The sequence below is a fragment of the Monodon monoceros genome, unplaced genomic scaffold (assembly GCF_005190385.1).
Source record: "Monodon monoceros isolate NGI ecotype Baffin Bay Population unplaced genomic scaffold, NGI_Narwhal_1 Super_Scaffold_2, whole genome shotgun sequence".
NCBI lineage: Eukaryota > Metazoa > Chordata > Mammalia > Artiodactyla > Monodontidae > Monodon > Monodon monoceros.
This window is the reverse complement of record NW_021703776.1, coordinates 85,181,569-85,194,100: the sequence shown is the minus strand read 5'-3', so window position 1 is coordinate 85,194,100 and position 12,532 is coordinate 85,181,569. Positions and strand designations below refer to the sequence as shown.

Genomic DNA, 12,532 nt, shown 5'->3' with positions numbered 1-12,532 from the left:
AGAACTGTCAGTTGTACCCTAGCTATTTAAGAGTAATTTTGCAAAAGATAGTTTCTGAATGAATGTTACTCTACATGTTGCCAGATGGAAACAGTGATTCTGATGAAATCCTGGGTTTTAAGCCTTGCCAGGCAGCAGAACAAGATTGCTGATGTTTTAAAGCCTGTGTTGACTGACGATTAAAACCAGTATTAATACCTGGATGCTATGTTAGTGAAATGGAATATTTTATAGACACATAGAAGTTTACTGCTTCTTGGAACTTTTTTTTTTTTTAAAGACGCATTTATTCAGCGTCATGATCAGACTATTACATTTAGCAATTAACAGCATGGGTGCAAAAAAAGTCTACATTAAAACCCTTTGTTGGAATGCTTTACACTTTCCACAGAACAGAAACTAAAATAACCTGTTATACAATTAGTCACAAATACAGTCCTCGAGGTTTTTTTGCCCATACACATGAGTATTGTCTAAAACATGTCTTCTTTGTAGCGGCTAGGCCCTGCCAGCGCTGTGCTTGGCTGAGTTCACAAATCTGTTGTAACCTGTAGCTTCCCTGTCACTTCTCTGGCTCCCCTCTCCTGCTAAGCTTTGTTTCCTGGCAGTAATGAAAACCTCCTGCCACTGCCATAGCTCCTGCTGCTGCTGGAACCACCACAGCCACCTTGGTTTCGGGGTTTGGCAGAGTATTGGCCTCCACCACCATGGGGGCCAGAACTTCTGCCTCCAAAGTTTCCTCCTTTCATGGGTCCAAAATTTGAAGATTGATTGTTGTAACTGCCAAAATCATTGTAGCTTCCACCACCTCCAAAATTGCTTCCATCATTACCAAATCCATTATAGCCATCCCCACTGCCACCATATCCACCACCACCGCGGCTGCCACCAAAGCCACCTCGACCACTGAAGTTTCCTCCACGACGAAAGTTGTCATTCCCACCAAAACTACCTCCACGACCACCACCAAAGTTTCCAGAACCACTTCGACCTCTTTGGCTGGATGAGGCACTAGCCATCTCTTGCTGACATAGGGCTTTCCTTATGTCACAGTTGTAGCCATTCACAGTGTGGTATTTCTGAATGACAATCTTGTCTACAGAGTCATGGTCATCAAAGGTTACGAAAGCAAAGCCTCTCTTTTTGCCACTGCCTCGGTCAGTCACGATTTCAATCACTTCAATTTTCCCCTACTGTTCAAAGTAATCTCTTAGATGATGTTCTTCAGTGTCTTCTTTAATGCCACCAACAAAAATCTTTTTCACAGTTGAGTGGGCACCAGGCCTTTGAGAATCTTCTCTTGAGACGGCCCTCTTTGGTTCCCCAACTCTTCCATCCACCTTGTGTGGCCTTGCCTTCATGGCCGCATCCACCTCCTCCACAGTGGCATATGTGACAAACCCGAAGCCTCTGGAGCGTTTGGTGTTTGGATCCCTCATTACCACACAGTCTGTGCACGCTCCCGACTGCTCACAATGGCTCCTCAGGCTCTCATCGGTTGTTTCAGAGCTCAAACCTCCGATGAAGAGCTTCCGCAGCTGTTCGGGCTCTTTGGGTGACTCTGACTTAGACATGACGGCAGTGGAGGGTGGGTGGGGGAGATGTCAACGATGCTTACTCGGCGGCGTCCACGAGCAGAAAGTGCTTCTTGGAACTTTAATATTCATCTAGCACAGAAGTGTACTTTTTCAGATGAGGAAACAGAAACCTGGAGGTTTAAAAATTGGTTTTATGTAGTTGGGGAAGGGAGTGGTGGCATTGTCTACCTAGTCCTTGTTATTGTCTCATCAAATAGGTTCTAAGTTAGTGAATGAGTATTTGTTTATTTAGGTTCCTAGAAGTGATTTGTGTTGGGGTGGCCATCCCAGCTATTGCAGAGGTGACTGAAATATAATGAATACTTGGGAACCATTCCTTAGGCTTTATGAAACTTAATCAAACAAGCAATAAAATTTCACTAGTTTTGTTGATATCATGGTACAAAGCAGGCATGCAATAGTTTTAACATTCATTGCTATACCAAATGAAAGAAATTTTCAGTAGAACTCACCTGATTGTTCTATCAGAGGAAAGGACAGCTAAGTTGCTAGTTTGTTCCAGTTGCTCATTTTCATATACCCACAAATGCTTGTCTTCTGGTCATTACCTGCGGTATTTAAGAATAACCCCAGACCTCAGAATGTTAGGGAGATGAGCTTAGATGATTCTGGAATGCATCAAAGTCTTGGGACCCCTCCACCAAAGGACCTCAAGGTAAATATAATGGCATTAAAGACAAGTGGATATGGATTCAAATGTTAGACCTCCTACGTACCAGTTCTTTGTCCTTGGAAATACCAAGTAACCTGTTTGACCCTCAGAGCCCTCATCTGTAAATTGGCTTTCGAAACACGTTTCCTGAGGGTGTGGAGAGGAAATAAAATATTATATGTGAACTTACATGCATATTAAATTAGGATAACATCAGGTATCATCATCATTAGTCTCCAGCGTCTAGGAGATTGATAATTATACACTGTTTGAGGTAACTTGTTGGGAAAAAAAAAACCCTAGAAAAAATATCTATTATTTTGTCATGTTGAAATGTTATATTGAATTTTGCCAGAAGAAATAGAATCACTGGCTCAATTGTAGGTCAGTTTTGTAAAATAGACATAATTTTTTAAAAAGCTACAATTGGGTCTACATTATGTTTTTGATTTTCAGAGCTCTTTAATGTACTTCATTTTATCTGGTAAAAAGGGATTTCTCTTGTATGTATTTCCATTCAAATTTGGCAACCTATATGTATCAGAGATAGTAATCTGGATACTTTCGTGCACTTATGTTTTTCTGTCATCCTCCATCTCTTGAGAGGGGCTGGGGTGAATCTTTGTCCATTGAGTTGAATGAATATAAGCCCAGCTGATGGGAGGAAAATTAAAACAGCAACAGAAACCCAAAGCTGGTTGAACTTCCACTTTTCCAGGTTAAAAATGGCTTATTTATTAAACCCTGTGATATTATAATGTTGGAGTCCAGCTCCTCAAGACTGGGCACACAAAGGCAAAGAGATCAGGTTCCAGAGACTGGTGGTGAAGTTTGGGGGTAGCAGCTTTAAGGAAGCTGCTGGGGTATGGGGAGCATAGTTCCAGAGGAGGCTGTAGAATCTGGAGGGAATTCTATACAGCTCATGTCTAGGTTGGTTCTTGTTGTTGTTTTTTAGTGTTGGCTTTTCATTTTAATCTTCCATTGGAAGTCTCTGACTTAGGATATTAATGTAGAACAAGGATTTATTTCTGCGTTGTGATTTTAGGGTCAGTCTTGCAGAGTTTTTTATTTAATAAGTAAGAAGTACAGCACTAGTGGGGGGTTTGGGGTTTTTTTTAAACCCTCTTCCTATTACCCATAAAATGGAATGGATGACAAGGAGGAGAAAGCATGAAAACATGAGTGAGGACAGGTCACAGGGTCGTGATGGGGCAAGAGCAAGGAGACATGCAGCGAGGAATCACAGAGGGGCGTTTCCTTGACAGACACGCTCGTCTAATGGTGGATTTCACGGGGAAGAACATTCCTGGTTAGAAGGGTCTTTTCTTGAAAAACGAGTTTAATTTTGGATTGTATTCATGAGTGGCAGAAACCATCACTGGTGGGGTCATGGCTGCAGGAAGATGATAGGGGGTGTTGATATCAATATTGTAGATTTCATTTCTACAGAAAAATGTACTACGTCAGGCTTAATTCTGGCGTGTCTCATCATTTTGTGCGGTTTATACAAGGATCTATTAAAAGTACTCACCAAAGAGCAAAATCACTGAAGTCCTTTTAATTATAAAACGAAGAGTCTCACCATATTGTCGGCCAGCTCAGAAGACAATCACAGTAGACTGTGTTATCTTCTTTAAAAGTGTACCTTTTTTGACTAGATTCCTCAAAAGGCAATCTGAGAATTTTCATAAAACTTAAAGACTTAAGCCTAAAACACAAAATTACCAAGCCAGTAACCTTTCAAAAAGATTTATATGTATGAAACTCTAATATGTTTCTCATGTAAATTCATTTTCATATATTTCCCACAACTTCCTGTTCTGTTTACTGTTTCTGTCTCAAAAAACAAACCAAAAAACCCAACTAGGGCTTCCCTGGTGGCACAGTGGTTGAGAGCCTGCCTGCCAATGCAGGGGACACCGGTTCGTGCCCTGGTCCGGGAAGATCCCACATGCCGCGGAGCGGCTGGGCCCGTGAGCCGTGGCCGCTGAGCCTGCGCGTCCGGAGCCTGTGCTCCGCAATGGGAGAGGCCACAACAGTGAGAGGCCCACATACCGCAAAAAAAAACAACCAACTAATATTGGTTAGTCCCCTTAAATTATGTTTTATATATGTAGTTCTTATATTTTTAGTCCCTTGAATCATAGTATATTTTAATGACTAAAGTATCCAGTTGCCATAAATTATGGGCATTATAAGGATTAAACCTAGTTTCTCAGTTGTGGATGAATGTCTTTTTATTTGAATATGCGACAGTTTAAAGATAAAGGTATAAGTATCCATTGTTAATTGTTTTTTCTTTCTCTTTTTCTCTGTGGTACAAAATATGGTAAAATACCTGCTAACTTACCACCTTGAACACCCATAGGGCAGTTAAAAAAATTTCCCATAGCCTATTTTATATAATATGCCTTCTGGATCATCCCATTATACAGAGAAAAACATTTTTCTTTTGAGAAAATTACAGGTCTTAAAAGTTTATCCACATACAAAAGGAATGTGTTGGTGGATATTCTCTATGCTTTATAGTTCTCATTATTTTTTTAAAACAAGCAATTTAGTACCCTTCTTACTAACAATTGAGAATTTTTGCTTGAACGTTTTCTCTTCTTTGTCACCACGAGCTGTTTACCAGGCTCAGTCATTCATTTGATATTTATTTAGAGTGAACTATGTGGAAGGCTCCATTTTAGGCTCTGCAGATTTAATAGCAGAAAACAGGAAAAAAATCCTGTTTTCATAAAATTAGCACTCTGTTAATATAACACTGAATAAAGAATATATTTCATGTCAAGTAGTGGTGAGTTATATGAAGAAAAATAATTCATAATAAGGGGATAGAAAATGATAACGTGCGGGGGGGTGGAGATGCTGTTTTACGTAGGAAGGGCTCTGATCAAGTGCCACTTGAGCAGGCACCGAACGCCAGGCTGCGCCATGTTTGGGGAAGAGCCCTCTGGCAGGTACTGTTGAACACCAGTTGCCCAGATCTCTTGCCTTGATTCCATGCCGTTTATTGCTCTAGTGTATCCTTCACTATCTTTTCAGAAAGTGCCAGGTTTGCTTTTCAAGTACTACAGTATCTGTCTTGCCAAGTCTGGCAGACAGTGCTTATTTTGGTCTGTATTTTGTTAGCAGATCAGTTCTATGTTGAGTTCAAATGGCACTCTGATTTCAAGAATGATTCTAATCCTTGTTCTAGAGGAATAGTAAATAGGCGCTGTGGATTGGGTAGATGAATATTGAAGTACTTTTACAAAATTCCGTGTCAAGTGAAAATGTGCCTGAGTCTCCCTGTGACCTTGTACTTCTCTCCTTAGGCCTCTCCCGAGCTTGCATTCCAAGTCAGCATGAATAATCCTACTTAGCTCTTTGAAAGGCAGAATGGCCACATTTATCGTGAGCCTACCATTTGCCAGTCCTCTGCCATGCACTTTACATGCCTTACTTCATTTAACCTTTCTAGCTGTTCAGGACGGTTATCCTCATTTTATAGACGAGAGTGAGGCAGAGTAATGGTGTGTACTTTATCCTAGGTCACAGAGAGAGTAAGGGGGAGAGCCAGGATTTGATCCCTGGAAGCTAAGCCTGCAATCTCACCCTTTGTCCTGCATGGACTCCTGGGAGGTTGGACTTGGGATGGGATTGCATTAGACGCAAAGAGGCTAAATAGGATGCTTGACTCGACACCTGTTTATAATATTAGTTGGGCAAAAAGTCCTTCTCTAACCACATTTAGCCTGTGCACAGGGTGGACAGATCTGTTTTCTCCACCTCCATGTTCCCTTTCCTGTTTTCACTGAGCTAAACATAAAAGGCCTAATAGCTACTCTTTGCACCTGTTGTCTTTGTACCGAGTCTCCACTTTGGGGTTGTTTTTTCTTTTTCTCCTTCTCTCACCTTTCCCTCCCCACTTTTAGGTTCCTGGCACCCCACTGCCCTCTCACTTCCTCCTCATCATTAAAACAGAAAATGGTTGGAGTCCCCGAAGTTTTCTCTACTGTGGACAGTCAGCTGAAGCTGCAGTGGTTGGGCATGACTGTAAATGTTAAAGTGACTATTCTGGAGCTTTGGGAGACATGTTCATTTCTCATTCTTAGCACGGGTTATCACTCTCTTTTTTACCCTCCCTGTAAATGTTTCTCAGGACACTCAGTTATATGATTTGCTTTCCAATACATTTGGCATAATTTTAAGAGTATCTTTGTACCATAACCCTCTTTATCTGATAAATTACAGTTCATTTTAGCTGTATTAACATTTCTGATTATAGAAAATGCAGTTTAATAACAGAGGTATATGGTTGAATACATCCTTGTAATTAATAGAGATATTGCTGACATTGTATTTGAAAACAGTGTTCTGAACAGGATGAGCTGCAGGATAATAGAGTTTTCAGAACTTTTTACGCTATTTTTAAAATCTTTCAGTTATCGAGTCATTACTGTAGTTTGAAATTGAGGTTTATCACATTGCCACTCATCTTTTGAAATTGGTATCTTTTTCAGTACGGTCAGATAGTACCAGAATCAAGAGAAAATAAGCTTTGTCTTTGTTTCAACTTGCGACACATTGCTGCTGTTCCCCACCTCCCCACTTTAGTCAACACACGTTGAGTTCTAGGTGCCAAGATTCATGGACATGGTTCCCTTTTCTTAAGGAGCCAGTAGACTATAACAGATACATAAATGCAAGGATTATTTCCCTCTCCTCTAGTTTCTTACATACAGTGAAGCGTTCAAAAGAATTTATCTTTTTGAGATAAGGGTGTCTTCAGAAAGACTTTCACTTGGATAAAGTAAGTGATGAAACCAAATTGAAAAATCTTATTTATCATCCCATGTTGTGTAATAGAATCTGTAGGAATTGCTAACCTGTGAATCACCTCTATATTGCTTTTTATCTAAGCTGGTTATATAGAAGATAAGACAAATGAAGGAAACTGTAGCAGCTAGGTCATTATAACTGAGGTACAGTTTTTATTTTTTAATGACTTGTCCTCTGGCTTTAGGTTGACATTAACTATACTGGGAGGGAGCACATGAATTAATCATTGGAAAGTTATATTGCTATGTTTCACTGGTTTCTAAGGTTTGGTTGAACATTTAAGGGGCTTTTAGTGAAGTTATCGAGTACATCGCTGCATCACTTCCGTTGAGTTCGCCAACTGTGACTAAGACACTCATGGTAACGAATGAGGATCTCTTCTAGGTGGTAAACTGAGGCTCCAGGGCAGCGGCTGAACTCTGATCGTTGTTGAACTAAATGTCCGTGTACAGAACAGTATGGCTGCCCAGGGTGCTCTCAGATCAGATTTAAGAGCTATTTAGAAAAAAAATGGCTTTATGAACACTTAGCTAAGAGACGTTCCTGATTGTAAAAGTGATATTCTTGCTAGTGTTTATATTCTTTCTTATCCCCAGAATGATTCAGTGGGACTCGAGTAATATTATATCAGGAAAGCTGGAGTTCTCTGATATACAAACTCTAAGTGTGCAAAAGACTAAATATCGAGTTTTCTTTGTATAATTAGCGCTTGCACAATATTAGGCTGTTCGTGCTTTGTTGAACTGAGAGCTAAATCCCAGAAAGTTGGTATGAGAGAATCAGAAGATGAGGGCAGGGCTGGCATAGGCCAGCTGCTTGAGGAGTTGTGTCAGTGGCTGGCAGCCTCAACGGAATGCTCCTTTGCAGTATTGCTTCTGCTTTGTCACGAATGAAAGGTGTATAACAAATGTTGCTTCAAGGGGAGTGAAGCCAAAGAGGAAGGAGGAAAAAAGAATTGAAGAAAGAACTGAAAAGAAACTGAAGACAGCTGTAGTCTAAACGAGCTCCAGTATCCAGATTGGAATAACCTGCGTCTCAGCATAGAGAATTGTAGACAGGGTGGCAGCTCTGCCATGGAGTGGCCACCTCAGAAGACAGTGAGGTATCCCAGGACCGCTGGACCAAATAGTCTTTTGGCTGAGTTGAGGTAGTCTAGCCTCTAGATGACCTTCCCCTCCTCCAACTCTGATTCTTTAAACATCAGAGTATCCTAATTTTTAAAACAAGGACCCTGAGACCCAGAGAAGTTGAGTGGCTTGCCCAAGGTCACAAGCAGTCAGGTCACCTGCAGTCAGGTCACCCTTGGAAAGTGACCACTGTCAAGCAGAAGCCTTCAGTTCTAAATAAGCTGCCTTGTGGCGTATGCCAGTCTCCCTGTCACCATCAGTGCTTTAGGCAGAATGAGAGTGATTGCTTGTTGGGGATGTTGCAAAGAAGATTCTTGCAAAAGGATTCCATGACCTGTAAGGTCCCTTACAACTTTAAATTCTATGATTCTAGCTCTGCTTTCATTGGTTTAGTAAGATAGTGTTTTCCCCCTAGCTCCTTAACTCCTTATAGAAATGGATCTTGGAAAGCATTTTGTTACATTTTCTATTTAAAATAACAATTAGCCTCGCATCTCAGGTACTTTCAGTGGTGTATTTTACCATGTGTAGGATTCGTTGGGAATATGAGTTCATTTAGTTACATGTGAAGTGGTAGTTTGGTGAAATAACATTGTGGCTTCTCACTAAACCAAAAGCTCAAGAAAGCAGAGAGCCCCTCATTTTCCCAGCTGTCAACCTGACTGATATTTTAATTTTTCTGCCCTGTAGAAAACCTCAGTCTCTTATCCAATAGATAAATGAGTGAACCCCCCAGGAAATGCAGCAGAATGTTTCTGTTTGCCAATGCAATAAATGCAGAAGCTAATAAATGTCTCCTTCCATCAGGAGGAGGTGTGTAATGAGTAAATGATGAGAAAACGAATTGAGGGAAACAAATGATCCATCCGATCTAAGATGACAAACAGTTTCTTAATAACTTGTCCTCTAGTTGGAGAGAGGGCTTTCACCAGGCAGAGAGAATGCCTCTTGGAACTAAGCCTAGCACACGGCCATTTACATCTGGCCGCTGATGGATTTATTTAGCCTGGTTCCATTTGGGTCACACTGAGCAATAAGCTGCAATTCAAACTCAGCCTGGTTATGGCTGGCTTTCTTTGCTCTGTAATTTCTATGAATGTGTGCTGGGAAAAGGATTCATTTCAGGGCCTAATTCACATTTCTTACCCCAGATTACACTTATGTTTCACATTTGTCTTTTCAGCAAAGACCTTTTTTAGAAGTAGAGATCCAGTCTCTTTCCCTCGAGGTATGTTCAGATCACAGGGGTTTCACAAGAACTTCTTTCCTGTGGGGTGAATATGCTGTTCTTTATAATGCTTTTGTGTACCTCAGCTCTCTAAATCTCCAGGGTCTGCCTTTATGGAAACCAGCAGAATACTGTATGCTTTGTCCCTCGTGGATGGCTGCACTCTTGCTTACGGGTCTAGTTTGGAAGGACTTAGACTAGGCAGAAGGCACAGTGGGATTAAGACGGAGTAAATGACATAGGCTTTGGAAGAAAAGGAGTTGCGATCCAACTGAAGATGAGAGAGAGACTCCATGCCGGACCAAGGAGTCATTTGATGAAATGCATTTTATTATCACCCCTTTGTGGGATCTTTCTAAGAACATTTCTCAGGAGAGTCATGGGGAAAAGATTGGCTACCAAATACCAGCAGTTTTCAGGCACAGATTTTCATGAGTATTTCTAAAAGAAGACTATCAAATTGCCTTTACTGGGTATTCCATAATTATCTTTTCTTCCCCATTCCACCTCCCCCGCCCTGCACTTTGTCTTATTTGTATTTAAAAAAAAATTCTGTTATTTTTTAGTACCACATGAATGAATGCATTTCTGCAGTTGAGGAGTGAAACTTTTAAGTAGTCGTAGGGTTTAGGGCCATAATGCAGAAAAATGTTAATGAGTCATCAAATAAAGCTGGACATACATGATACTGCAGGGCCCTTGGTGTACTTGGCAGCATATGAAATGTGCCTTAGATATTCAGGAATCCTGCACAGTATTTTCTAAGGGAGAGCCATTATACCTGAAAGCTAAGACTTTTCAATGTGCTTCTATTCACATGCATATTTCTATGCCAGCTCTTTCAAAAGGCCTTTCCTTTGAAATACAAAAAGATAAACATGTCTTTGAAATGGATAGGTGATCTCTTTACCACTTTTGAAATCTTTCTCCATTTCATATCTGAGATTTTTTAACACCTAAATTAAGAATGACTTTTCTGTTCACCTGAGTAGCTTTATACGCATTGCCAGCACTTGAGAGAACCATTGTCACAGTTATTATTAACATCTGAGTTTGGATACAAAATCGATGAAAGGAAATTAAAACTTGAGATAGGTGTTCCATCTGCATTGGATCTTATTTTTGCTTGAGTATTGCAGTTCATTGTTAGGTGACTTAAATAAATATGATACCTCCATAGTCAAAGAAAACCATGAATTTATCAAGTACTTACAGAGGTACCATCTATTGCTTAGTATTGAAAACACTACAGTATTTTAAAATCTCAAGACCTAAGGCCTTACAGCCCTGGATTTGGAGCATGAGACCTGGGCTGATTTGGTTATAGCACTTACTACCTGTGGGACAATAAGCAAATGTATAATGTTGGTTAAGCATACCATTCCTTATAGGTAAAATGAAGACAGTAGCCTCTAACTTTACTTCCTCCTTGACTGGTTTTTATTGTGTAATCAATTGATATAAATCATGGCTTCCTAGTCATATTTGCTGTTGAGGAGTCCAAGTCTCCACTAGCCTCGCAACAGTTTGAACTCTTGCTTTGATGGAATTGTGTTCTTCTGTAAACGTGGAATCCTTAGAGCCTCTGCTCTTCTAGGGACTTTTTTTTTTTTTTTTTTTTTTTTTTGCTGTACGCGGGCCTCTCACCGTTGTGGCCTCTCCCGTTGCAGAGCACAGGCTCCGGACGCGCAGGCTCAGCGGCCAAGGCTCACGGGCCCAGCGGCTCCGCGGCATGTGGGATCCTCCCAGACTGGGGCACGAACCCGTGTCCCCTGCATCGGCAGGCAGACTCCCAACCACTGCACCACCAGAGAGGCCCCCTAGGGACTTTTTTCATATGACTATCACATCCCTCTGGATTATGAGGACTGGAATCATATAACTACTTAAATTTCTTTTTAAGTATTTCCCTCAGCTACTAGTACCTTGTCTTAGGAGATGGCTGTCAGTAAATATTTGAGTGAATAAAAAAATGAACATTGACTCGCTTAACAAATGGCAGAAGAATTTCAGAGACACCAAGAATAAATAGGGTTTTAATGTTCATAATTTAAAAGTTTTTCCCTCCTCTTTAAAAAATTAATACATACTGTCTCATCTGTATTGGCCTTGTAGGTGGATGCACCTGTAGCTTGTGAAAATGCCAGGATTTTGTTTCTATTTCTTTGTTTTGGAGGAGAGCTGGTACAGTTGGGAACATTATAAGAAAATGGTTGTGTAACTGTCCTTATTCTTGAATCTGTTCACCAAGAACTAAACCTTAAAGGAATTTAAATATTTCTTCTCTTCTTTTCCTTCGTCCAGAGAAAAAAACATAGCCTAAAACCAACTTCCATCCCTCTGTTGTATGGGTCATCTATTGCTTATTTTAGCTGTCCTCTGTGACAACTTGAATATTTAAGTTGCTTTTCATTTTTCAATATTATAAACTCTGTGATGAAAAATTTATTCCCTTAATTTTTATACACACCTGTGAATATTTCAGACATTTCTAGAAATGAAGCTGAGTCGAAGGCATTTGAGACATGCTGCTGTAAATTGTACCAACTTACAGGACTTTGTCTGGGCCTCTCCATTCTCTTCCGTCAGGACACCTTCCTTCCCTGACACTTCCCCTTCCTCTCAGGGAGTCACTGGTTACTCTGCTCTGCTCTACACTGGTTACTTCTGCTTTCGGAAGTGTTAGTCCTGTTCACCCCACCTGTTTGCTTATGAGTCCCTATTAAGAAGCTAACTGACCGTAAGCTAAAGGGGTAATAAATGGATTAGCCTTGAGTTTCTCAACCTGAATTCTGAGGAAACAATCTCAGAAGGTCTTCAAATCTCTGTGAGAATCTTTAAAGTCTGTTTTCTGTTCTGTGATTTCTGTGGTTATTTCTGTAGTTAATGTAATCATATTTTCAGTCGGTAGGACCGCCCTACACATTTGAGGAACACTAGGCTGGGCGACAGAACCTGCTGCCCCGTGCATTTGCACTGTAACAGGGGGCTCTTGGAGGCACAGAGGACTGCGAAGCTGAAGGCAGTTCTCTTTGCTACTGCAATGGATTCACTGCTTGTATTTCTCTCCCCACTGGCCTTTAAAGACATCTTCACCCTC

At 40.7% G+C, this 12,532-nt stretch overlaps 2 protein-coding genes across 4 annotated transcripts in view; one reads left to right on the top strand and one right to left on the bottom strand.

The window, feature by feature from the left end:
- The window catches only part of CHCHD3 (coiled-coil-helix-coiled-coil-helix domain containing 3), a 449,179-nt gene that overhangs the window by 202,664 nt on the left and 233,983 nt on the right, over positions 1–12,532 (top strand). The gene's annotated exons all lie outside the window — the stretch shown is intronic.
- LOC114901811 (heterogeneous nuclear ribonucleoprotein A1-like) lies at positions 588–1,574 on the bottom strand. The gene is given in 1 exon segment (XM_029233961.1): positions 588–1,574. A coding segment is annotated over 1 exon segment (987 nt).